The sequence below is a fragment of the Ranitomeya variabilis genome, chromosome 4, assembly GCF_051348905.1.
Source record: "Ranitomeya variabilis isolate aRanVar5 chromosome 4, aRanVar5.hap1, whole genome shotgun sequence".
Lineage (NCBI taxonomy): Eukaryota > Metazoa > Chordata > Amphibia > Anura > Dendrobatidae > Ranitomeya > Ranitomeya variabilis.
Window position 1 is genome coordinate 381,212,355 of NC_135235.1, and position 26,493 is coordinate 381,238,847.

The 26,493-nt window shown below is 42.9% G+C and overlaps 1 protein-coding gene across 4 annotated transcripts in view; it reads left to right on the forward strand.

Moving 5' to 3' along the window:
- The window catches only part of SLC43A1 (solute carrier family 43 member 1), a 193,673-nt gene that overhangs the window by 147,945 nt on the left and 19,235 nt on the right, over positions 1–26,493 (forward strand). For all 4 annotated transcript variants that reach the window (XM_077250810.1, XM_077250811.1, XM_077250809.1 and 1 more), the window contains 5 exons: positions 13,219–13,311; positions 16,829–16,962; positions 17,189–17,349; positions 17,692–17,841; positions 26,150–26,185. In XM_077250810.1, coding sequence (XP_077106925.1) covers positions 13,219–13,311; positions 16,829–16,962; positions 17,189–17,349; positions 17,692–17,841; positions 26,150–26,185 — 574 coding nt within the window. The remainder of the gene's footprint in view (positions 1–13,218; positions 13,312–16,828; positions 16,963–17,188; positions 17,350–17,691; positions 17,842–26,149; positions 26,186–26,493) is intronic.

A 26,493-nucleotide genomic window follows, 5' to 3' on the forward strand; every position in this document is an offset into this window, starting at 1 on the left:
GACCAAAACATCAGCCAGAAAGCATTGGTACTGAGATGTGGTCTGTGGTCCCCACCTGCAGAGCCACTCCTTTATTGAGTGTGTCTTGATAATTGCCAATAATTTCCATCTGTTGTCTATTCCATTTGCACAACAGCATGTGAAATTAATAGTAAAACAGTGTTGCTTCCTAAGTGGACAGTTTGATTTCACAGAAGTTTGATTAACTTGGAGTTATATTCTGTTGTTTAAGTGTTCCCTTTATTTTTTGAGCAGTGTATTAGGTAAAATAGGTTAATTGCATTTTATCGTAAATAGTAAAAATAGACCTCACAATTTGTTACGCAATTTCTCCAGAATATGGCAATACCCCATATGTGGTCAAACACTTTTTGGGCACACGGCAGGGCTCTGTAGAGAAGGAGCGCTATTTGATTTTTGGAGCGCAAATTTATTTGGAAAGGATTGTACACATCATGTCACATTTGCAGAGTGCATGAGGTGTCAGAGCAACAGAAACCCCCCACAAGTGACCCCATATTAGAAACTAGACCCAAAGTTGTGGTGATCATTTTGAACCCACAGATGCTTCACAGAACGCTATAGCATTTAGACATGAAGGCAAAAAATTACTTTTTTTTCCCAATAAAATGTTATTTTAGTCCAAGTGGTGTAAGAAAAAATGGCTCCCACAATAAGTTAAAAAATTTCTAGGGAACACGATAATGCCATATATGTGGTTGGATAGTACTGTTTATTCACACAGCAGGACTTAAAAGGTAATAGGTCTTTCATAACACTCTGCCACTATAATGTAAAATCGTGTCTTTTCCCACTAAAATATTGCCTTGGCCCCAAATTTTTCATTTTCACAAGAAGTAATAGGAGAAAATGGCCCTCACAATTTGTTATGCAACTTCTTCTGAATGTGCCAATATATTCCATCTGTGGTTGGAACACAGAGTTTGTTAAAATAGATTTTGGGTGTCATTATCAAAGTCCCAAGGGTGCTAACGCTAGGACCCTGGGGTACTCGGGCCGGGTCCGGTGGTTGTTAAGGGGGTAGTCACCATGGCAGTGACCTGGTCCGTGGCCCTGGGCGTCCAAGTTAAAGGGAAGGTCTTTAAAGGGGTTGTTGTGAATAAAGAATAAAGTTTGTTTGTGACGCCACCTGTGGTGTTCGGTCAGGGATGACCAACGCTGCTTAAAGGGAACCTATCACCCCGATTTTTTCGGTATGAGATAAAAATACTGTTAAATAGGGCCTGAGCTGTGCATTACAATAGTGTAGTTTGTGGACCCCGATTCCCCACCTATGCTGCCGAAATACGTTACCAAAGTAGTCATTTTCGCCTGTCAATCAGGCTGGTCAGGTCGGATGGGCGTGGCTTCTTCCCCCAGATATTGCGTAGTTTTCCGTTGGTGGCGTAGTGGTGTGCGCATGTCCAAGGTCCCCAATCCTGCACGGGGGGGTGAAAATAGCAGCGATGTCCGTTATTCCATTGGTGGTCGGTGGGCGCGGCCATCTTCCTTTGGCCGCGTGTGCGCAGAAGCGGCGCTCTGCTGGCCGCGGCTTCAGGAAAATGGCCGCCGCGATCTCCATCTGCGCACGCGCGGCATCCCGCGGCCATTTTCCTGAAGCCGCGGCCAGCAGAGCGCCGCTTCTGCGCACGCGCGGCCAAAGGAAGATGGCCGCGCCCACCGACCACCAATGGAATAACGGACATCGCTGCTATTTTCACCCCCCCGTGCAGGATTGGGGACGTTGGACATGCGCACACCACTACGCCACCAACGGAAAACTACGCAATATCTGGGGGAAGAAGCCACGCCCATCCGACCTGACCAGCCTGATTGACAGGCGAAAATGACTACTTTGGTAACGTATTTCGGCAGCATAGGTGGGGAATCGGGGTCCACAAACTACACTATTGTAATGCACAGCTCAGGCCATATTTAACAGTATTTTTATCTCATACCGAAAAAAACGGGGTGATAGGTTCCCTTTAAAGAGGTCCACTGGGGTGATGGTACTGCAGCAGGGATGGTATGACTTCCCACAGGTGAAGCTTAGTCCCCAGGGCTCCCGGTGTAGTAGGTAAAGATGGTAGATGGCAAAGTGCAGGAAAGAATGAGAGGACACAAGGTTGCAGTCTCTTTACCTTTTACTGGTATGATGCAGCCACAGTCCAGGGTATGGATCACAGGTGATGGTGAGGCCCGGCCAGCTTGGAAGCGATTCAGAATCCCCCTAGCCAGGTGGGGTTGGAAGCCTTCTTAACTGCGCTGTGTTGTAGTCCCTTGCTGCCTAAGGCTTCACACAAGGTCCTCACTCCCTCTCGTTGTCCCTTTAAGTAGGACACTACCCGCATGACAGGCAACTCGAGCCTTTTTACAGGTGTCTCTGGTTGCGACTCCAGGCTCTATGTGCTGCTGTGCCATCGGGTGTTAATGGTGGACAGGCAACTTGAAATCTCCTGCCCGCCGGTTTCTGCTGTGGGGCATACAGTTACACTCACAACCACGGAATACCGGCCTCTGGTATTCTAGTGCTTCAGCGTGGAGGGAGCTCAGTCGCATCTCCCTCCAGCTCTTCACTTCTCCTGTGCTCCTTCCTCCTTCACACTTTCCTAAAGACTGGTCTGTCATTCTGTTTCCTTCCCAAGAGCTGCAGAACCACGTGTCTGCACGGCCCCAGCTTTCCACCCCTTAGGCTAAGTGCACACATTGCAGAATTGCCGCGGCAATTACACAACTCCTGCCGCGGGTATATCGCATGTGGAATTGGCATGCAGAATGCTAGCGTTTTCCAAGCGATCTGTAGCATCGCTTGGAAAACTGATTGACAGGTTGGTCACACTTGTCAAACATAGTGTTTGACAAGTGTGACCAACTTTTTACTATTGATGCTGCTTATGCAACATCAATAGTAAAAAGATAGAACGTTAAGAATAATAAAAAAATAAAAAATTGTGATATTCTCACCTTCCGGGGTCCCAGGCAGTCTTCCTGCTCCTCGCAATGCTCCGGTCCCAATAATGCGAGAGCGCTACATCATCACAGGTCATTTTTGCAATGAATTATTGGAAACGGAAGCATCGCAAGGAGCGGGAAGACTGCCGGGGACGCCGAAAGGTGAGAATATCATGATTTTTTATTTTAATTTTTTTTTTTTTTTTAACAATTACATGGTTCCCAGGGCCTGGAGGAGAGTCTCCTCTCCTCCACCCTGGGTACCAACCGCACATGATCCGCTTACTTCCCGCATGGTGGGCATAGCCACATGCGGAAAGTAAGCGGATCAATGCATTCCTATGTGTGCGGAATCCCCGCGATTCCGCACAAAGAATGAACATGCTGCATTTTTTCTGGAATGCGATTCCGCCGCGGAAAAAAATGCAACATGTGCACAAAAATGGCGGATTACATTCTAATAATAGGATGCTTAATGTATGCATTTTTTGCGGTTTTATTGTGTTTTTATAGCGAAAAACTGTGAAAAAAAACCACGAAAAATCCTGAATGTGTGCACATAGCCTAACTCCTCTCTCACCCGACTCCCACTCACAGACTGACTCTAATTCCTCCTCCAGCCAGAGTATATAGGGAAGTTCCCCTGATTCCAGGTCTAGAGCTCCCCCTTCTGGCCTGGAGTCAGAACAGTGTTGTGTGTACATGTCACCTGTTAAAGGGATCCTTCCTCGCTTCTAGGCATGGCATCACCCTCCCCATGAGGAAGGCAATACCACTGTAACAACCGGCTTCCTGGGGTGTTACACTAAAAAAACACAAGTGACCCCATTTTGGATTCTGCACTGCTCAAGTAATTCATGTGAGGGTGTAGTGGTTATTTTGAACCCACAGCTCACAAAGTTACAATTATTATTTTTTACCACTAAAATGTTATATTTGCAGTACATTTGCAGTACATTTTTCATTTTCACAAGGAACTATAGGAGAAAATGGACCCCAAAATTTGTTATGCAATTTCTACTCAACGGGGTTATGGAGCGCCCGCCGGGGCCGTGGGGATACTCGGTACCAGGCCGGTTCTTAAAGAGGACATGTCACGGCAGCAGTGACCCGGTCCATATCCCTGGGCATCCAATAAAAGAGTCAATGAAATGAAAGGGGAATTGTAAATATTTGTGATGCCACCTGTGGTATTCAGCAAATAAGATGTTAGCTGGTGCTGTTTGAAGAGACCGCTGGGGCTGATGGTGATGCAGCAGAGTTGGTACAGCTGCTCTCCACAGGCAGAGCTTTAGTCCCAGGGCAATTAGGTGAAATTGAGAGATGATGGATGTTGTAGTAGCTGTGGTGCAGGGTGGATGGCGCAGTAAATAAATGTGAGGACACAGCGTGGTGCAGTTTCCAATGCTTTACTCACAGCTCTTAGTTGCCCCAGCCGGGGTGCTGTGTCCTCCAGGTCTGTGGTCCATCCAGCTCTCAAGCAATTTGGGTGCACTTTCCAGAACCCTCTTTCATATGTCCTTTCCTGGCGATCTCTTTGCACTGGCTTCTCTTCTCCTGCCCTGTGCCTGCCAGCAGCCACGGATATTGTCGGGTGGGGTGCACTAAATCCCCCTGGATCCTATATGGCTGCCTTTTCATCGAATGTGTTCAGATGTGACTGTGCTTCTTGCAAAAGCCACAGCCTCCGGTTATCTAGCTGAGTTCTTAATTTCTCCACTAGAATGGGGCTGGTCACCTTACTGCGACCTGGTCCCTCCACCTGACTATGGTCAGCGTGAATGTGAGCCCCACCGATGGACTTCTCACTACCCGTGCCTCTAGGACACCTTCCATTTCTTCTTTCTTTAGCTTCACTTTCTTTCAGCTCCCTTTCTCTGGGAACTCCTTTCTGTCTGTTTCAGTCTTTCTGTCTGACAGGAGCTGCAGACCCTCACATCTGCTCAGCTCCACTCCTCTCACCAACCAACTTTCTAGATCTTTCCTGACTCTTGCTTACTAAGCTCCTCCCCTACTCTACCTACCCCACTCACTCCTCCAACACCCTTTCCTATCCAGACTGGGATGAGGCCTTCCTCCCTTAGGGTACTCCCAGGAGCCCTGACTGAATTGTCTAGTGTTGGATGCAGGTGTAGGGTTCTGTGCCGTGCCCCCTCCTTACCTGAGAGCAGAATACCACACACCTGGGTGAGGTGCAGTAATCTGTATTGACTGGACCCCAGGGGCGCCACAGTTATACCTCATATATTGTTGGAATCTACTGTTTGGTTACACGGCAGGGCTCAGGTGGTAGGAGTGCCATTTCACTTTTGGAGCACTGATTTTGCTGGAATAGTTTGCAGGTGCTTTTTGATGTCCTCTGGGGTGCCAGAATAGAAGAAAAACACCAAAGTAAACTTATTTTGGAAATTACACCCCTCAATGAATTTATACACAGGCGTAGTTGTAAGGATATAGACATGCTTCTCATGTTTTCCCCTGAAGAAACAAGTTTACTGTTTTGTGCTGTAAAGTGAAATGTAATATATAATGTTATGCAACGTGATATAATGTGAATTTTGATGTGCTTTAGTAATATGTGTAGTTTGACTATAGGAATAGTTAGAGTTAATGTCTGTGACTAGCCCAGAGTGGATGGGGTTAGGTTACAGGGAAAGTGACAATATCCTGTCAGTGTCAGATATGGCATGGAGTGTATAGTGAGTGGACCTGAAGGTCCAAAGTTAGCAGTTCTGGCACCTTAAAGAGAAAAGAGGATGCAGAACCACAGAATAAGTAAATTACAGTACACTTGTTAATCTGGACTGTAGTGTTAAAGCTGGATTGTGATGAATTAGTGAGAAACAGTGACCATAGAGTACACTATAGATTATGACAGAAGGAAACTGTGTGGAAAATGCTCTGAGTTGTAAAGGAAATGTTCATAAGACTATGTACCCGCTATCCCTTGTTGCCGCTCAGTAAACAGTTTACTTTTGAATAATCGTATCCCTCATTGAACTGCAAAACATCTGGCAAATCTGCAACAACAGTTACATGCGGCATGCACAGGCGTAATTCCCTCACAGCACAAGTCCACAGACCCAGCCAGGACCTCCACTCTCATGTATTGTGCCGGGAAGCCACAGACGAGTGCCTCGCACACGGCTTACGCCCCGCACCATGTTACATGGTGACTATTTTGGCCCCATAAATATTTTCATGGCATGGAGTGGATGTTGCAAAGTGAAAATTCCAAATATACCAGCATAGTGCCCAAAACATTGTGCCCACTTTTGGGCAACTAATCCCATAAATTGTTATGTAGATCCTTCCCGTTGCCCTCTTGCTACACATGTAGATTCTAATGGTGGGTTAGGTAAATCGTGGGGCTCAGAAGGGAGGGGGAACCTCTGGATTTTATCTGAGGGGAGAATGGGTGGAACCCTGTCACTTTTCCAGATCATCTGAGCTACTTGTGTTGTGGAAACCCCCTATTTTTCCACTGACTGATAATGTACCTGTGTGGAGGCTTATTTTCATTGGTAGCATTTTCAAGTACATTTTTGATCACTTTTAAGGCTTATTTCACAATTCTGAACACTTACTTTTCCATCTAAATTCCTTCTGTACTGCAGTGCATGATACCTTTACAGTGCACCCTTGGTCCTTACTTACTATGACAACCATTAGGATCCTGCGATTGCTAGATAAGTAGTAAGTACCCTCTCCCTCTGTTAACCTTCTACATGCCGCTTCTATTGACAGTGGCATCTAGGGGGTTAAAGGGCTAATGCAAAGTGAAACCCCTTGCAGCAAATGTCAGTTGTAGTATGCAGCGGACACGTGCTGCATTTTCACCCATCATTATTATTATTATGCTATCTGAGCATGCTCATGTGCTAACCGAGTATCTTCGGCGTGCTCGATTACTATGTTTGAGCCCCCGCGGCTGCATGTCTCCCGGCTGTTCTAGAGCAGTGATTGCCTGTTGTTAGGCACTAATCATTATCTATCTACTTATTACTCACACCGTATAAAAGCGGCACTGAGTAATACGGCCCCTTTAATGACTGCAGTAAAAAGACATTTTGGCGGTAATTAAGGAACTTAAGCCATGACAATAAAAGAGCATGCCTCCAACACATCAGAACATGGGAGCAGACTGTGGCTTTTTTGCTGTATTATATCACACACTCCCACAAGGAAAGCTAACCATTGTACAGTGTTTGTGTAGGATGGGGATCTTATATTCCAGCTCTCCACAGGTTATACATTAGTTCTGCTTTTCTGCGGATAGAGCGGGAATTTTACAATAATGTGAAACCTCTGCCAAGTCCTTTACATGAGAACCCTTCAGTGCTCCTGGCACTATAAGATTAGTGTTTAGGAACTTGTTTCACAACTGGTTTTTCCAGGTCTGGTGGCAGGTGTTTCCTTCAGCTTTCGTGATGTATAGAGCAAGCCCCTTAGTGTGCTGCAATAACTGGCATGAAAGCCGACTTTCTCATGGGTGTATAACAACTGAAGAAACTAACTGCAAAACAAACATTTTCCTCACAGTTGTCAGTAGTAAAGTTCCTGGGAAGGAGGGACACGCGAGCTTCATGGTCATGAGGTGGCTTTCTATGGGCTAGATGTTCAGACCACAGAACAGCATCTTCTAAGTATTTGCTACTTATGTATGGCTACATAATGGTGTGGAGTAGATGCCCAAGCTTCCCATTATGGCGGCTGCTTACAAGTTATTAAGGGCCCCCGCTCCTTTCACGACCCCCAGTTATCAGTTGGCACACATGTAACATGCATCAGAGGTGCGGCTGCTGAGATACTGCTTCCTAAAAATTCCAGAGGTCTCCCCTGTATGAGTACAATTAAGGCACCGCTCCAGTGTTTTTTTATTGCAGCGCTGGAGTGGATCTTCTAATCTAAGGTCCCTGAACCTGGGCTAACACTTACCTGCCGCCGTCTTCACCATTTATCAGCCCTACTTCTGTCGATCTTCAGGAGGTTGTGACCTGCCGGGTGCTCCAATGTTTGCTGAAGCGAGCCAGAGGTCACTCTTCAATGTAAGTCTATGAGAACCTCCGACAGATTTACATTGAGCCGTTGTGAGTGACCATTAATTATGACTTCCAGTAAGTCAGTCAGAAATTGTGGTCACAAGATGGTGCCAGAGCAGTGCTGATAAAAGGAGAATATGGCAGCGGGTAAGTATAAGATTAGGGTTAGGGACACTCCGGCACTAAAAAAAACACTGGAGTGGTGCTTTAACTGCACATGGCTTGTGTCTTGTGAAGGGGGCAAGGATACTGATTCCAGCAATGTATCACCGACTGGCTGCTTGCTACAGTTTTGATAAAATCACTGTTTTATCTGCTGCAAATCTAGCAGTACTCTGAATGCTGAGTTCTGCATAACTCCACCCAGATCACTGATTGGCAGCTTTCTATGTACACTGTGCATAGACAGAAAGCTGCCAATCAGTAGTGGGGGTGGTGATATATAGAGGTCCTGATATGGACGACTACCTCACAACAGGTTTCCTAGTCCTCTACTGATAATCTTCTGCTGATAAAACTCTGATTATATCAAAACTATAGCAAGCAGCCCAGTTAGTGATACATTATTGGAATTATTGTACTTTGCCACCAATATCATGCTGCTATCTGATGGGATAGCAAAAACCTGTTCACAAATTCTCTTTAGAGTTCTCCACAGAAGTAACCTCCCAAACCTCCCCAACCTGCTTTCTCCTTCCCCACCATCCTGCAGAATGTAAGCCCGGAAGGGCAGGATCCTCTCCCCTCTGTATAAGTCTGTGATTGTTAGTTTGCTTACTGTAAGTGATATCTGTAATTTGTATGTAACTGGAGCACCCGCTATGACCGTGGGTTACTTGGTATCAGATCGGCACAGTCCCTAAAGGGGATGTGTCACAGCAGCGGTGACCCGGTCCGTGGCCCTGGGAGTCCAATAAAAGGGGAAAAGGTGTAGTGGATAATAAAGTCTAATGTTCATGACGCCACCTGTGGTACTCAGCCAGGGATGGCCGACGCTGCTTAAAGGGGTCCACTGGGGCTGATGGTATTGCAGCAGAGTTGGTATAGCTCCCCACAGGTAGAGCTTAGTCCCCAGGGCTCCCGGTGCAGTTGGTAAGGGATGATAGATGTTGAGGTGCAGGAAAGAATTGGAGGACACAAGGTTGCAGTCTCTTTACCTTTTACTGATAAGTTCAGGTACACAGATTACAGGTGATCTTTGAAATCCGGGCAGCCTGGAAGCTATTCGGAATCCCCCTAGCCAGGTGGGGTTGGAAGCCTTCCTTTCTGCGCTGAATTCTAGGTTCTTGATACTTTAGCTTTCCTCAAGTCCCTCTCTCAATCTGTCCCTCAGGTGGAATGCTACCCGCATGACAGGCAACTCGAGCCTTTTTACAGGTGTCCCTCTCTCGTGGTGACTCCGGGCTCTAATCTGCTGCTGTGCCTTCGGGTGTAAGTGTGACCAGGAGACCTGAAATCTCCCGCCCTCCAGTTTCTGCTGTGGGGCATACAGTTCCCACACAACCTCGGACCCCGGTGTCCGGTTTCTTGCACTTAATCTTGGGGGTGAGCTCAATCGCAGCTCCACTCCCAGTTTCTCTCCTCTTTTGCTACCTCTCCCTTCACTGTCTCACACAGACTACCCTCTAACTCCTCCTCTAGATGAGAACTTATAGGGAAGCTACCTTGAAACCGGGTCTAGAGGTCTAGAGCTCCCCTTTCTGGCCTGGAGTCAGAAAAGTGTTGTATGTAAGTGTTACCTGTTAAGGGGATCCCTTCTCTCTTCCAGGCATGGCATCACCCTCCCCGAGAGGCAGGCAATACCACTGTGACAACTGGATTCCTTGGGTGTCACATAACCCCTTCTCATATACAGCACCATGGCATCAATGGTGCTATGTAAATAATAATAATAATAATAATAATAATAAAAAAGTAAATGGAACACCTATATTGTTTAAATAATTATTGTAAGATCAATATGTTAGGGAGTATTACACCTTTCTTATTTACAGAAATACATATTAAAAAATATTTAACATTTTATGTAAAACTAATGCTTTTTATGAAAATGCAAATGTACTTTATTTTCTGCAATAATATTAAAGGAAATGTGTCAGTGGATTCATGCTGCCCAAACCACAGGCAGCATGAATCGCAGCCTTGCTGGGCGACTGCAGCCACAAGTGTTAGTTTCACCATTCCAGCATTTCAGAGAAAATATAGTCTGAAGTTCTGAAGCTGCTCCTAGCCGGCTTCTCCCTTCACCGATTAACTACTGTATATTAACAGGTCTCTTCCTATGTTTTTTTATTCAGTTAGATCACATTTCTCTTTAAAAATATTAAACAAACCCTTACATGTGATGTATATGTGTGGCCAGACAGCGTAGTCACATGTGGATTACTCCTAATGCCATGCTCACCTGTATTTACAACTTGTCAGGTACAGCATGGCATGGCGATTGGCGGTAATCTGTGTGTTGTAACTGTGGATTGTTTGCAAATGTCTAATAGCATTCTTAAAGGGGTTGTCCGGACATATAATATTGATGATATGTTATTAAAGTAGGTCAACAATGTCACATAAATGTAGGGCCCACACCCGACATGCCCATCCTTCAGCGGCAGCGTTGAATCAAGCTGAACGGCACAGCTCCGATCAATCTGCAGCAGTCACTGTTCAGAGCTACTGATCAGCTCCTTTTCTCTTTGGCACCTCCTTTGAGCATATGTTATCTCCTGTGGCGGTCAGATGTAATAACTGAATGGAGCTGAATAGCACTGTTCTAGTAAATATGCCCACTGAGCAGATATCATTATTTTCCTGCCATGAAGGCTGGATGTAAATAAATGAATAAAGCTAAACAGCAAAGCTTCCTCCAATGAGTAGCAGCTACTGTCCTGTCGAGAATTTCAGTTCTTATGCTCTCAAATAGGATATGATCTGCAGTACCCAGCAGTGGCCGCTACACATTAAATCACTGCCAATGCTACTAACAGCTGATCAATGAGAGTGCCCAAAATAATAGGAGCTGATCTGCAGTACCCAGCAGTGGCTGCTACACATTAAATCACTGCTAATGCTAATAGCAGCTGATCAATGAGAGTGCCCAAGATAATAGGAGCTGATCTGCAGTACCCAGCAGTGGCCACTACACATTAAATCACTGCCAATGCTAATAACAGCTGATCAATGAGAGTGCCCAAAATAATAGGAGCTGATCTGCAGTACCCAGCAGTGGCTGCTACACATTAAATCACTGCCAATGCTAATAGCAGCTGATCAATGAGAGTGCCCAAGATAATAGGAGCTGATCTGCAATACCCAGCAGTGGCCGCTACACATTAAATCACTGCCAATGCTAATAACAGCTGATCAATGAGAGTGCCCAAAATAATAGGAGCTGATCTGCAGTACCCAGCAGTGGCTGCTACACATTAAATCACTGCCAATACTAATAGCAGCTGATCAATGAGAGTGCCCAAGATAATAGGAGCTGATCTGCAGTACCCAGCAGTGGCTGCTACACATTAAATCACTGCCAATGCTAATAGCAGCTGATCAATGAGAGTGCCCAAGATAATAGGAGCTGATCTGCAATACCCAGCAGTGGCCGCTACACATTAAATCACTGCCAATGCTAATAACAGCTGATCAATGAGAGTGCCCAAAATAATAGGAGCTGATCTGCAGTACCCAGCAGTGGCTGCTACACATTAAATCACTGCCAATGCTAATAACAGCTGATCAATGAGAGTGCCCAAAATAATAGAAGCTGATCTGCAGTACCCAGCAGTGGCCGCTACAGCTTAAATCACTGCCAATGCTAATAACAGCTGATCAATGAGAGTGCCCAAAATAATAGGAGCTAATCTGCAGTACCCAGCAGTGGCTGCTACACATTAAATCACTGCCAATGCTAATAACAGCTGATCAATGAGAGTGCCCAAGATAATAGGAGCTGATCTGCAGTACCCAGCAGTGGCCGCTACACATTAAATCACTGCCAATGCTAATAACAGCTGATCAATGAGAGTGCCCAAGATAATAGGAGCTGATCTGCAGTACCCAGCAGTGGCCGCTGCACCTTAAATCACTGCCAATGCTAATAACAGCTGATCAATGAGAGTGCCCAAGAGTAATAGGAGCTGATCAGCAGTACCCAGCAGTGGCCGCTACACTTTAAGGGTATGTTTCCACGTTCAGGAAACGCTGCGTGTTTAACGTTGCGCAGAGCGCAGCGTCAAACACGCAGCATCCAGATGTTACAGCATAGTGGAGGGGATTTTATTAAATCCCATCTCCACTATGCGTGGTAACACGCACCCGGCGGCCCTGCGATTCCGGACATGCGGCGCGTCTTTTAAGATCGCAGCATGTCCATTTACCTTGCAGCGACGCTGCGCCGCTGCAAGGTAAATCACAGGGCCCTATGTGTGGGGTGCGATGATGTCGGATGTGTGCAATGAACACATCCGGTATCATCGCGTCTCCAGAAGGGGGCGGAGCTTAGGGCGGAGCTGGTTTGCCTCTCCGTCCAAACCGCAGGCCATCCTGAAGGTGGACACATACCCTAAATCACTGCCAATGCTAATAACAGCTGATCAATGAGAGTGCCCAAGATAATAGGAGCTGATCTGAAGTACCCAGCAGTGGCTGCTTCACATTAAATCACTGCCAATGCTAATAATAGCTGAACAATGAGATAGCCAGAAATAATAAAAGCTGATTAGAATATAAAATGTCTGTTCATTATTGGGTTTCTGTTTTATTATGAGGTCTGCGTGGAGGGGCAATGGCGTCCCAGCTGCTGAGCCTACACTATGTGGTGCCTCTATACAGTTCTGCTTTGGGAAAGAATATCTTTAAATATAGTGGCCAATGAAGCCTGCCACAATGTGTTTTATTTTGGTTTCATATGTAATCTGACAGAAAAAACATATAGACATGTACAGTAGGGGTCCGTAGACTACATGGGTCCCATATTATTGAACTGTTACCGGTTGTACATGTCTGTAATATAGTCATGTACTTGAGACCTGGTGTGTGTATGACAATACTGCTAATTCATGAGCTTCACTAGTAACATTACTGCCGACACCCACCATAAGCAAATATTTGTATTACAACAGTCATTTATATGAACCAAAGAACAAAAACTTTCCAAAGGAATGCTGAAGTACAGCAAATAGATACACAGCAAAAATAAAGACATTAATACCTGCCAATTGCCTTGTTTCAGTTACCTAACATGTTTGGAAGCCTTCGTTCTACTATGATGTCTTTAATGATTGGATCATATGCATCATCTGCCATCACTTTCCCTGTCCTAAAGGTGAGTTGATAAAAAAATATATACTTTTGTCAATGCTTAAATGGGTATTCTCATCTGACATTTAGTTTTTTTTAACTTAGATGTCAATTGCATATTAAAAATAATAAGTAGAAATAACAAAAAACGAAAAACAGTGCTATATCCTACCATGGTTTCTGCAGTTCCTGCGCTACTCCTTCCTGAATCCGTCAGGTCACAGGCTAATCATGTTTTGAGAACGTCATAACACAACTTCAATGAGCATGCTCACTCCCGATACTGCTGTGTAAAGTGCTAGTAGCTCTGTAGCATCAGTAATGAAAGTTGTTTATTTCGACACCCAGTGCTATGATAGGGCTCATTGTTCATAAATTCACATTTCTCAACCTCATCCTGTCTACACCGCTCCTCTCCTGTCACCACTATTCTTCTCCTGTCACCACCCACTACTCCCCAGTGGTGGTGATAAGGAAGAGTGGTGGTGGTAGGAGGAGAGCACTAGTGACAGGAAAGGAGCAGTGGTGATAGTAGGAGGGCAGTGGCGACTGGGGAGGAGCCATGGTGACAGAAGAAGAGCCATGGAGATAGAGCAGTGGTGATAGCAGGAGAGCAGTGGTGACAGGAGCCATGATGACAGAAGGAGAGCCATGGAGATAGAGCAGTGGTGATACGAGAGGAGCGTTGGCAACAGAAGGAGAGCCATGGAGATAGAGCAGTGGTGATAGTAGGAGAGCAGTGGTGACAGGAGCAATGATGACAGAAGGAGAGCCATGGAGATAGAGCAGTGGAGATAGTAGGAGAGCAGTGGTGACAGGAGCAATGATGACAGAAGGAGAGCCATGGAGATAGAGCAGTGGAGATAGTAGGAGAGCAGTGGTGACAGGAGCAATGATGACAGAAGGAGAGCCATGGAGATAGAGCAGTGGAGATAGTAGGAGAGCAGTGGTGACAGGAGCGATGATGACAGAAGGAGAGCCATGGAGATAGAGCAGTGGAGATAGTAGGAGAGCAGTGGTGACAGGAGCAATGATGACAGAAGGAGAGCCATGGAGATAGAGCAGTGGAGATAGTAGGAGAGCAGTGGTGACAGGAGCAATGATGACAGAAGGAGAGCCATGGAGATAGAGCAGTGGAGATAGTAGGAGAGCAGTGGTGACAGGAGCAATGATGACAGAAGGAGAGCCATGGAGATAGAGCAGTGGAGATAGTAGGAGAGCAGTGGTGACAGGAGCAATGATGACAGAAGGAGAGCCATGGAGATAGAGCAGTGGAGATAGTAGGAGAGCAGTGGTGACAGGAGCGATGATGACAGAAGGAGAGCCATGGAGATAGAGCAGTGGAGATAGTAGGAGAGCAGTGGTGACAGGAGCAATGATGACAGAAGGAGAGCCATGGAGATAGAGCAGTGGAGATAGTAGGAGAGCAGTGGTGACAGGAGCAATGATGACAGAAGGAGAGCCATGGAGATAGAGCAGTGGAGATAGTAGGAGAGCAGTGGTGACAGGAGCAATGATGACAGAAGGAGAGCCATGGAGATAGAGCAGTGGAGATAGTAGGAGAGCAGTGGTGACAGGAGCGATGATGACAGAAGGAGAGCCATGGAGATAGAGCAGTGGTGATACAAGAGGAGCGTTGGTAACAGAAGGAGAGCCATGGAGATAGAGCAGTGGTGATATGAGAGGAGCGTTGGCGACAGAAGGAGACCACTGGTGATAGGAGGAGGATAGTGGTGACAGGAGTCATGGTGACAGGAGAGCAGTGGTAACAGAAGAGCTGTGGTGACAGAGAGTAGTGGTGACAGGAAGAATTGGGAGGTGACAGGGGGAAGGAGGTAGTGATGTTATCTATTTTCACAAAAAAATTGCGCCCTAGCTACCGATTTGTACATAAATGTGAATATATCTTTGTTGCACAAAATCTCTGAGTGCCTTGGTGTGTGACAGCAGTGCGCTGCTCCTGCAAACAGTACACTATTACTATGTGATGCACTTGTCATAGTGTCACAGGATGGCTTTGTGGCTAGAATGCATACGCTATAACATATGACTGAAGTGGCCGCATGGGGAGTTACTGCTCATGCTCTAGGTATTCACACTCCTGAAAACCTGGCCATCGATGATAATATACACCTTAGTTACTGCTACTGCCCAAGCGTGGCCATCACGATGGGAGCAAGATGCTGGCCATAACCATGGATACATAAGATACTGCAGTGCCCTGCACATCGGGTACGTGGTATGGCTAAACAGAAGAATTATACCCCTTTAAAGCAAAATAACTTAGACAACTAGGGGGTTTCTAGCAATTTCATTTCTCTTCCTTTAGGATCTAGTGGGATTTTATTTTAATTGACCACTTGTGGCTATAAAGCTGTGATTGTAGCTTAAAATGGTGAGGTTGAGGGCAGTTTTAAACTGATGGCCAAATGTACAGTAAGCCCATTAACAGCCATTCTCATTCTTTATTTCAATAGTGTTTTCTAAAAAAAACCTTACTTTGCGCATCAATACAGCTGAAGCAGAACATATACCAAAAGGACACTCTTCTGACTTATGTTTCTTAGTGAAGACTATAGACTCAATAGACATGCATCAGGAGATATTCCTGGATTACACACCAAACGTCATGCCATTGTACCTAGAGCTGAGCATGGGTGATTGACAGCTTTCTCTCTACACAGCGCTTAGGGAGAAAGCTATTAATCAATAGCTGGTGGAGAGACAAAATGGCAGCTGCTGAATATCAAGAGCTCCACTGCACTCCTTAGGGCTAGGGCTATAAAATACCTGTCGTCTAAAGTTCACTATGTATTGCTGCTACATCTCAGCGCAATACAAATGAATGACATGGTTAGACTTTCTGCAACTTGCTTCTGGTGGTCACAGTACCCTCGGGGTCACAATGTGACCTCCTTAACTTGTATTGCACTGCAATGTAGCAGCAACAAATAGCAATCTTTGGACACTTGACTGGTCATGACCAAAGTCATCATGTAGCCCCAAGTCTAAGAGGACTCAAGTGATTGACCCCCTCTGTAAGTAATAAAGAGTGATTTTATGAAATACTGCTAGAACAATTGAAGTGTCCAGCAATCCCATCGTGGTCTCTGATGCTAGTTTATACTACCCTTACATAAGGCAAGATGAACTTGGCAGCAGATCCCTACAGATGATGGTCAAACAAATGATACATTAATCTTTTCACTACCTTGTGGTTTGGACTGAAGTATAATCCATATGGTGTGTAAAAGGGCATTCATTCTGGTGGGGTCTAGTTCCAGTTGTAGGAATAAAATACGAAAATATCCATTGTAGGAATATGCAACTTGTGCATTAACAAGTCCAAAAGAATTTTACTGATTTCTTGCCAAAACCAAGAAAAGGATCATAAAAGTGAGGGAAATATCAATGAAAAATGTATACATATGCTCTTCTATGGTATCATTAGACTCATGGAAATAAATGCTAGTTCTGTATAACGTGCACTAATCCTAGTCATCCTCTTTCATCCTTATCCTTTCTCTCCCTACTTTCTGCAGCTTATATATGAAGCGGGAGTATCGTTCGTGGGTATTATGTTGGGCTGGTCTAGTTTGGCCTGCCTGATTTTTCTCAACTGTCTGATCAACTGGCCCAAGGAATCCATCCCTTCTCCAGAAGAGTCTGCCTTTACGTGAGTGTGTAATGACTGAACAGTGCTCTTTATTGACAGCTAGAGTTAATTGTACCACAGAAGATAATGGTGCCGCTCCATTCTGAACTGTGGCCCAGTTTCAAAAGGCTTGGAAGGGAATATATGACGGAACAATTCTGCCTCAAAATAAAGCTTGTGAAGTGACATTGACCAACATGAAACATCTCAGACATGCCTTGTAATTGATTCTCTGATGATCTCACAGGAAAAAGGTCACACTACGCACTCTTGCACTAGACCACAAAGTCACTGGAGATCAATTTTACACCCATGTGACCACTGTTGGTCAGCGGTTAAGTAGGAAAGGCGATCCTGAGGAGCAGCATTTATCCAATGAAGACTTGTCAAAACCTGCAAAAAATAGCGGTAAGAATACAACATATGATAAAGTATATTTTGAGCATTGTCAACTATGAAGATGTATTCTGTAGGTCAACAAAGTGCCCATCACATGTATAGTCATAGGAAACAAAATCGCGGTCTGGTAAGGAGTGCTGAGTTGAAATTGGTGAAAGCAATAAAAAAAAATTATAGGACAGATGGACTGTCTCCTTACCTTCAAGCATAAAATGTTATGTTTTGTCATATGTATGGCTTTTGATCATTATGAGCTATATTAGAGCCCCCCATTTTAAAATAAAAAATAAATTAATACCTGTATCTACAGAATATGGCATAAATTGAAATATTAATTTGTTGCTTACGCAGGATCTTCTACCACATTCCTACAGAGCGCACGTTCTCCCATTTTCCTCTTCTCCCTTATTACTATGACGATGACTCAGCTTCGTATAATTTTCTTCATGGCATCAATGAACAGGATGATAGAATATTTGGTGCTTGGGACACAAGATAATGGTTAGTATGTATTTAATGTTGACAAAACCAGTCTAATATATGAGCATGGAGACTAGGCATATCGCAAATATAATACATTTACTTTAGCATTGAAATTATTAAATTATTGTCGCTAGTTGCAAGTATGATTGAAATAGGAAATACAAGGGCATGTAAAAGTTTGGGCTCCCCTGGTCAAAATTACTGTTATTGTGAGTTGAAGATGAAATGATCTCTAAAAGGCCTAAAGTTAAAGATGACACATTTCCTTTGTATTTTAGGCAAAAAAATGTTGTCAATTTTTACATTTTAAAAAATACAAAAAGGAAAAGTGGCCGATGTAAAAATGTAGGCACCTTTTGGAGATTTGTGCACTCAGACAACTTTGACCAAAGTTTCAGACCTTAAAGGGACACTGTCACCTGAATTTGGAGGGAACAATCTTTAGCCATAGGGGCGGGGTTTTCAGGTGTTTGATTCACCCTTTCCTTACCTGCTGGCTGCATGCTGGCTGCAATATGGGATTGAAGTTCATTCTCTGTCCTCCGTAGTACATGCCTGCACAAGGCAATCTTGAATGAACTTCAAATTCAGGTGACAGTGTCCCTTTAATTAGCCTGTAAGAGTTATGGCTTGTTTACTCTCATAAATGTCACATTAAAAAACACGGCACTCTGTGTTGTGCAAACATTGGTGCTCAAGTAGGGTGTTCGGCCCGTTGTTCAAAATAACTTGGCACTCAAAAGGCTTTATAAAAAAGATTGTGTTCATTTATTATGCATCCAGACAATTGAGGTGACTTTTCAATCGTGTATGATTTTTGTGCATTGATTGACATATAATTTAATTTCTTTCTTCATGTTTTCTCTTTGTTCACATGTTGTAAAAAAAAAATTTTCACTTGGATAAAGATTGTTTTGAAGAAGGTCCGGTTTGGACTGAAAACATTAAACAAGGATTAATTGTCTGGATGCATAATAAATGAGCACAACATTTTTCATAAAGCCTTTTGAATGCCAAGTTATTTTGAACATTGTTTACTGTCATCGTTATGAAAGGCCAGGTGATGCAAATTTCCCAGCTTTTTAAAAACCCAGACTCTGAAAATCTTGGAGGCCAAGCAGTAGAATGGTATTAGAAGACCTTCAGAAAGATTTAGCAGACTCTGAAGTTGTGGTACATTGTTCTACTGTTCACAGACACCTGCACAAATATGGAAGAGTCATCAGAAGAAGACCTCTCCTGCATCCTCACCATAAAATTCAGCATCAGAAGTATGCAAAGGAGCATCTAAGCAATACTGATGTTTTTGGAAACGTGTCCTGTGGACCGAAGAGGTTAAAATAGAAGTATTTGGCCAATCTGATCAAATGTATGTGTGAAGTAAAGAGGGCACAGAATTTCAGGAAAAGAACATCCCGCCAACCATTAAGCATGGGGATGGATCAATCATGCTTTGGGGTTGTGCTGCAGCCAATGGCACTGGGAACATTTCATTGGTAGAGGGAAGAATAGAATCAATGAAATTTCAACAAATTCTTGATGCAAACATAACAGCATCAGTAAAAAAGCTGAAATTGAATGAAGAGGATGGCTTCTACAAATGGACAGTGATCCTAAATACATTTCAAAATCCTCAATAGACTACCTCAAAAGGGCAAACTGGAGGGTTTATAATGACCCTTTGCTGTCCCCTGATCTGAACATCATTGCAAATCTGTGGCTAGACCTCACAATAGCAAAGCATGCAAGATGACCCAGGAATCTCACAGAACTGGAAGTATCTCCAAAGACATACTGATAGTGAAATTAGATTGTAAGCCCCAATGGGGACAGAGCCAATAATGTCTGTAAAGCACTGTGGAATTAATGGCGCTGTATAAGTGAGGAAAATATATACATTTTCCACTGAAGAATGGACGAAAATCCCTCAAATAAGAATTGAAAGACAATTGTCTGGCTACAAAAAGTGTGTACAAGCTGTGATACTTTCAAAAGGGGGTTCTACTATGTATTAACCATGCAGGGTGCCAAAAGTTTTGCATCCGCCCATTTTTCATTTTTTTAGTTTTTAAAATGTTAAAAACTACAATTTTTTTTGCCTAAAAGTGAAGAGGCGGCAAAACTTTTACATGGTACTGTATGTGAAAGCTTAACTGAGGGTTGAAATTGTATATTGAATGCAGGGAAGAGGAAAATATATAACCATAATGCCATGAATAAGCTCTAAAATGTTCTCTACTGGTCACTCGTGTCGATCGACTGAATCCTCATTCAGAACAATAATTTTATACATCTACATAAATATTTATGTTATTTTCTTGTAATAATTCATCTAGGCCTTTTCTTAAATCATCACATGGTTTTTGTTGTGAACAGGTAGACTATTCCCCAGATTATTAGTTCTCATGGTAAAGAAAATCTTGTTGCCTCTGGAGATTGAACCTCTCTCCCCAGAAAGAGGGGGTGCAATTTTGTTTTTTGATGAGTTTTTACATGGAGCTGCTTTACACCAGGGTTGGAGTCATAACAGAGGGGAAGCACATTTAGGCTGTGTGCATACGGTGTGTTTTTGGTGTGTTTTTCCGCACGGAACTGGCCCCAAAAGGCTAGGGAATCTTTATGCCAGCCAAGTCAATAAGAATCTTGGAAGTGCTGTGCACATGATCAGTAAATTTCCTTTCAGGATTTGTGCTGCTCTTAAACCCACAGCATGTCAATTCTTTGTGCGTATTGTTCTGCTTTTTTCACACATTGACTTCAATTGTGTCAGGTAAATATGCAGCAAAAACGCAGGTATAAAAATGTTTGCAGATTTTCTGAGTTTTTGATTCCATTTTTACGGACTTCCATGGTGCTTCCCATGCTGTCATCTGTGTGACAGTGCGAGAAATACCGGCAGTCAGAGAGCTGCGGTGTCATGCTGTCAGATGTCTGTGTGTCCCGCGGTAAAAACCTTACTGCAGGTCACAGGCGTTGGCAGATGAGAGACTACTACTGCCATCAGTCGACACCAGCTATCACTGATTACTGCGAGGGCAGGTGGCAGCTGATGGGCATAGTCATCAGCTGGCACCTGTGCTCAAAGTAAAAAAATGAAAAAGTTAAAACAAATAAATATTGAAAAAAAAGCACAATATATATGCAGCTTACACCTAATTCCTGAAGCCCTTGTCTCCTGTAAAAAATAAAAAACACCAATACTCACCTTAATTCCTTAATCCTGATGCTCAATGTCACCTGGAAAAGAGAAAAAATAATAAACTACCATATCCCTCACCTATCCGCCATAATCCATAATATCCTGCGATAATTAGGATCACTTGTAGAGCAGTCACATCAGCTGGTGTGACTGCTCTACCCGGCAGCCTGCTACACACTGAGAGGAGCGTGTAATCACTCCTGCAGTGTGTAGCGCTGAGCTGCAGTGGGAAAGTTCAGCTGATGAGTCTCGGTAACCTCACTTACAGCACCACCACTGCGTGAGAAAGTTGCCACTCAGCAGTGCCGTGAGTGAGATGAAATGTCGGATTTTCAAGGACATGGGTGTGTAAAAATCAGACAGCACTCGCATGGTCCGTAAGCCACCTGTTTTTTTCTCTCGCTCCCATTGATTTGCTTTAGTGAGTCTCCTCCAATATATGAGGACAATCGCAGCATGCTGTGATTTTCTCAGTCTGAATTCAGATGAGAAAAAAATTGCAGATGCATAGGGACTCACAGATTAACATTGATCAGAGTGCGGTCTGATTTTTTTTCATTGGACTTCTCTAATAACCCAACGCGCGTCACCACCACCAGGTATCACAGTGCGAGCTGAGTTCTGCCAGTTGCAGTTTGGTTACAGCATTATATGTAGGTTCCTTCTGTGAAAGCTCCTACATAGGCTGGTGACGACGTGGGACATTGCTTTATCCCTTAGTTTACCGTTGGACCTGGGGCGACTATATTGGGTTCATTTAAATGATTAAAGAATGTGTCTGTTGTATTTCAAATAAAGTATGTACCGTATTTTCCGGCGTATAAGACGACTTTTTAACCCCTGAAAATCATCTCAAAAGTTGGGGGTCGTCTTATACGCCGGGTACGGCGTGTGCAGGGAGCGGTCCTGTATGGTTCCCAGGATCTGGAGGAGAGGAGACTCTCCTTCAGGCCCTGGGATCCATATTTATGTAAAAAAAAAGAATAAAAAAAAAAGATATGGATATATTTACACGCGACCGGTCAGGCGACCGCGACGTCATCGAAGGTCCTTCACTCAATGCATCCTGCTGGGCTCCCAAAAAAGAAGCCCTCACCCAGCCCCAGATCACAATTTTTTTTTTCACCACTTACATATAAAAAAAACTTTGACATGTTTGGTATCTACAAACTCGTAATGACCTGAAGAATCATAATGGCAGGTCAGTATTTGGTGAACATGGTTACAAAAAAAATAAAAATCAGTTGTAGTTCGCACTTTTTTTTGCAATTTCACTGCACTTGGAATTTTTTTTCTATTTTCCAGTACACATTATGGGAAAACCAATGGTGTTGTTCAAAAGTACAACTTATCCCGCAAAAATTAAGCCCTCACATGGCCATATTGATGGAAAAATAAAAAAGTTATGGCTCTGGGAAGAAGGGGAGCAAAAGACAGAAACGCAAAAACGAAAATGGGCTGCGGCGTGAAGAGGTTAAGCTGCGTTTATCTTTTGGTCTATCATCAATATATACTGCTGCTCTAGCACATTGCACTTTTTATGGTATGCTGCCCTCTTGTGTCCATTTATAGATACTGCGGTCAAGGCCACACTATATTTTTGATCAATAATTTATATTATTTGGGCTGAACACATATGATTATGCAGTTTGTACTGATGTAAATTCTAATGTTACTTTTTTTATACTCGGTTGCTTTATTACTTTGCACTTTGCACATTTCCTTTATTTTGATAGAACCCATTAGTTACCATTCTTATTATGTGATTCTGCATTAAGCATGTATCCAGGTGATATTATGTATCTATTCTAATCATGATAGCACAGCACTGAGCTTTCCCTCTGGTGATGATGCCTATCTTTACCTACCATTTTAATTTATTTTATTTATATTGTAACTTGTGTAAATATAATAAAGATTTGTTCACATTGTTTTTGACTATTACAATTGCCTAGCATCATATCTTATGCAGGTTTGGAATTGATTCAGCCATTTATGATTTAGCCATTTTTTGATATGCTGAGTAATAAACAGGTCATCGTCTGAGCTGAGGTCCCCTGGTTCAATTATGTGCAGTTGACTGCCTCCACCAGGTCCACACTTCTTTTAATTTCCCACTTGATAATGTCCAACCTTCCAAAGTGCGTCCCTCTCATCTTCACATTTCAACCGTATATCACTCATTCCAACTCAAGTCCCCATTTTCGTCACAGACTACATCAGCAATTGGGCCCCCATATGAGTTTACCCCTTTTGCACCATCCTTGTCCTGATTACTTCTGACCTACCTTTGCCCTTCCCCAGTTGTTTGTAGGATACTGTCAAGCCTGGGGAACCACTGTCCAGTACAATATTTCACACATTTTGATTGTGATCCATAGAGTGTCATGATGAAGGCTTAATGTGCTAGCCAGGGGTGTTATGACCTTGGTCGCAGAGGTCCATTTAACTGTGAATAGGTCCCTAAATAAACAAGTTTTGTACATTTCTTGAAAAAAATGACATCCTAACAAAATAAAATTACATTGAAAAATGATGCAGAGGTAAAGTAAACATATAGATGTTATTTTTTATTTATTATTTTTTTCACAGCATTATTAACTGGTTTAATAATGGAAACATGAAAAGTTTGAAAATTGCAAATTATTTGAAATAAGTTTTCACCAATAAACACAAAACATATGAACCTAAATTTACAAAGCTGGCATAAAGTGCAATGTGGTACACTGACGAAATTGGAGTAAGTATAAATCACCAAAAAGGGATTGTTGTAAGAACCAAAAAAATGTTTAATTATATACAGTATAGCACATGGATCTAAAAACATGAAAAAGGTCAAAGAGGAAGGTGTGTAGGATCAGCGAGCCAAACCAACCGAGAGTACAAAACCATTACCTTCACAAGAAACTCCAAACATTATATTAACAATCCGCTGTAAAGAATGAGTCTACAAGTAGTGAAGGACATGTACAAAAAAAGGCCCTCTTCGGTCACAGAATTTAACAGGAAACCCTGTGTGGTTATTTAGGGCAAAATGGTTAGTGCAATATGGTTGTACCTAGAATTCTTTCCTTTATCACAGCCCTTAATTGAACTTGGACATGTGTTTCTTAATCATATTATACAACTACCATATATATATGTTACTACATGGTACAAAAAAATGCAATAAGCAACGGGTAGGAAATGTACCACTAGGGGTCAGTAGGATAATAGCAAGAGTGGTAATATAAAATTTAACTTTTAGACTATGTGCACTCGTTCAGGAAATCCGCATGAGGTTTTTTTTTTGCGCGTTTTGACGCGTTTTTTGTGTGTTTTTTCCGGAGCTTCCCAATGCATTAATTAGCAGGAAAAACGCAAAAAATCCGCAAAATTAATGAACATGCTGCATTTTTTACCGCGATGTGTTTTTTTCGTGGAAAAAAACGCGTCATGTGCACAAAAATTGTGGAATGCATTCTAAATGATGGGATGCATAATGTATGTGTTTTTTATGCGTTTTTGTAGCGTTTTTATAGCGAAAAAAACGCGAAAAATCCGCAACGTGTGCACACAGCCTTAATGTTAAATATAATTAATAACCAAAAATTTAAGACTATAGTGCAAAACAGTGCAGCGCCACACAAACAGGGACATAACATATAAGGATTGTAACCAACGCTGACCAACAAATAGGACCCAGATATCAGATATCCACAAAGATCACATATAAGGATTTGGAACCCTCTCACCCAAACAGAAATATGGGACTGCCAGAGATAATCCACGTAATGATGACGAGAGATATATGATGAATAGGGGTACGCTACTCCAAACGTGTTTCCTCTCAATCAGATTCTTCAGGGGAGTCAGAACCAACAGAGTGGGAAACATCCCACCATCATAGCACCTATAATCCGCTGGTACGGTAAGGAAAAGACCACAAAGCGGTGCAGCATCATGCATGGACAACCCCTCTAAAATGTTGCTTGTGCCTCACTGTGAATGGCATATAATTTAGAACACAAAAAATATTGAAGGAATTAACAAAGAGTTAATCAGTTTGTCCATTTTCATAAAAAAATATGGACAATGTTGGTAATGCTTTAAAATAACAATAATATTAGGTACCTGTCGAAGTTCATGCTGCTCCACCTCTCCATCGCTCCTTGATGTTCCTTATTTGCAGGACTGCACTGGCAACACTCCATCTACAACATGTTACATTAAATGTTTAAAAGTAACTTTTCTTAAAAAATAATTATGTACCGCCAACAAATAACCCATTAAAAAATATAACTTACCTTACATATCATACCACTTTGTTAACAGAAAATGGCTGTTGCAATGTTACAATGAAAATCCAAGGTCTAGAGCAGGCTGCATCATTAGGGGTTAATGAAGTACCCTTTACATCCCTACATGCATTTAAGGAGCCACAATACAGCCACGAGCATGAGCCTTTACACTGTGTGCTGCCATTAAGGTCTGTCTCAGGCAAAACCACTTGGTTGTTCCAACATGAGAACAATCCAAAACACAAGGCCAAGTCGACCTGTCATTGGCTACAGCAGAACAAAGTGAAGGTTCTGGAGTGGCCATCTCAGTCTCCTGATCTCAATATCATTGAGCCACTCTGGGGAGATCTCAAGAGCGCAGTTCATCCTAGACAGCCCAGGAATTTACAGGAACTGAAAGCTTTTTGCCAAGAAGAGTGGGCAGCTCTACCATCTGAGAACATAAAGAACCTAATCCTCAACTACCACAAAAGACTTCAAGCTGTCATTGATACTAGAGGGGGCAATACACGGTATTAAGAAATGGGGTATGTGAACTTTTGCTCAGGGTCATTTGGATGTTTTGGATTATCATTATGATTTAAAAAGAGAAAACACAGTAGTCTGACAATAAATGGCTTCACCCAACCACTAACCATGAGAGGAGAAAAAGTTTTGGTGTTATCATTCATATTCTCTGAAAAAAAGGCCAAGAAAGCCAAAATACTGCCGGGGTATGTAAACTTTTGAGCACAACTGTAAATTAAAGCAAATTTGTACCATTAACTGTAACAAATTAAAGTAGAGAAAAAAATGAACATTCAGATGGAAGACGCATTACAAATTTATTTTTCTTTTTTAATTTTAGTAGCTGGAAATCTGAAATTGGAAGCAGAAAATACAGGTAATGTCTTATTTAGAAATGTGCATATCTTTATTTATTTTTTGTCGTTAGTGATCATAGAAAATGTCTATTACAGGAAAATGTTGATACACAGATTTTTCACACCAGAGGAAAGTCATAAGGCAGGCAATGATTGAATGATTGGATTTCCAAATTTGCACAGACATATTAAAAAATGAATGATTACAAGTAGTGGCGATGTGCCAAATATTAAGCACATCACTTGTATTTTCTGTACATTAAATACATCGATTGTATATAAGGCACCCAATTCAAGTGTGCGATATGCATACACCCCAGCCACATTC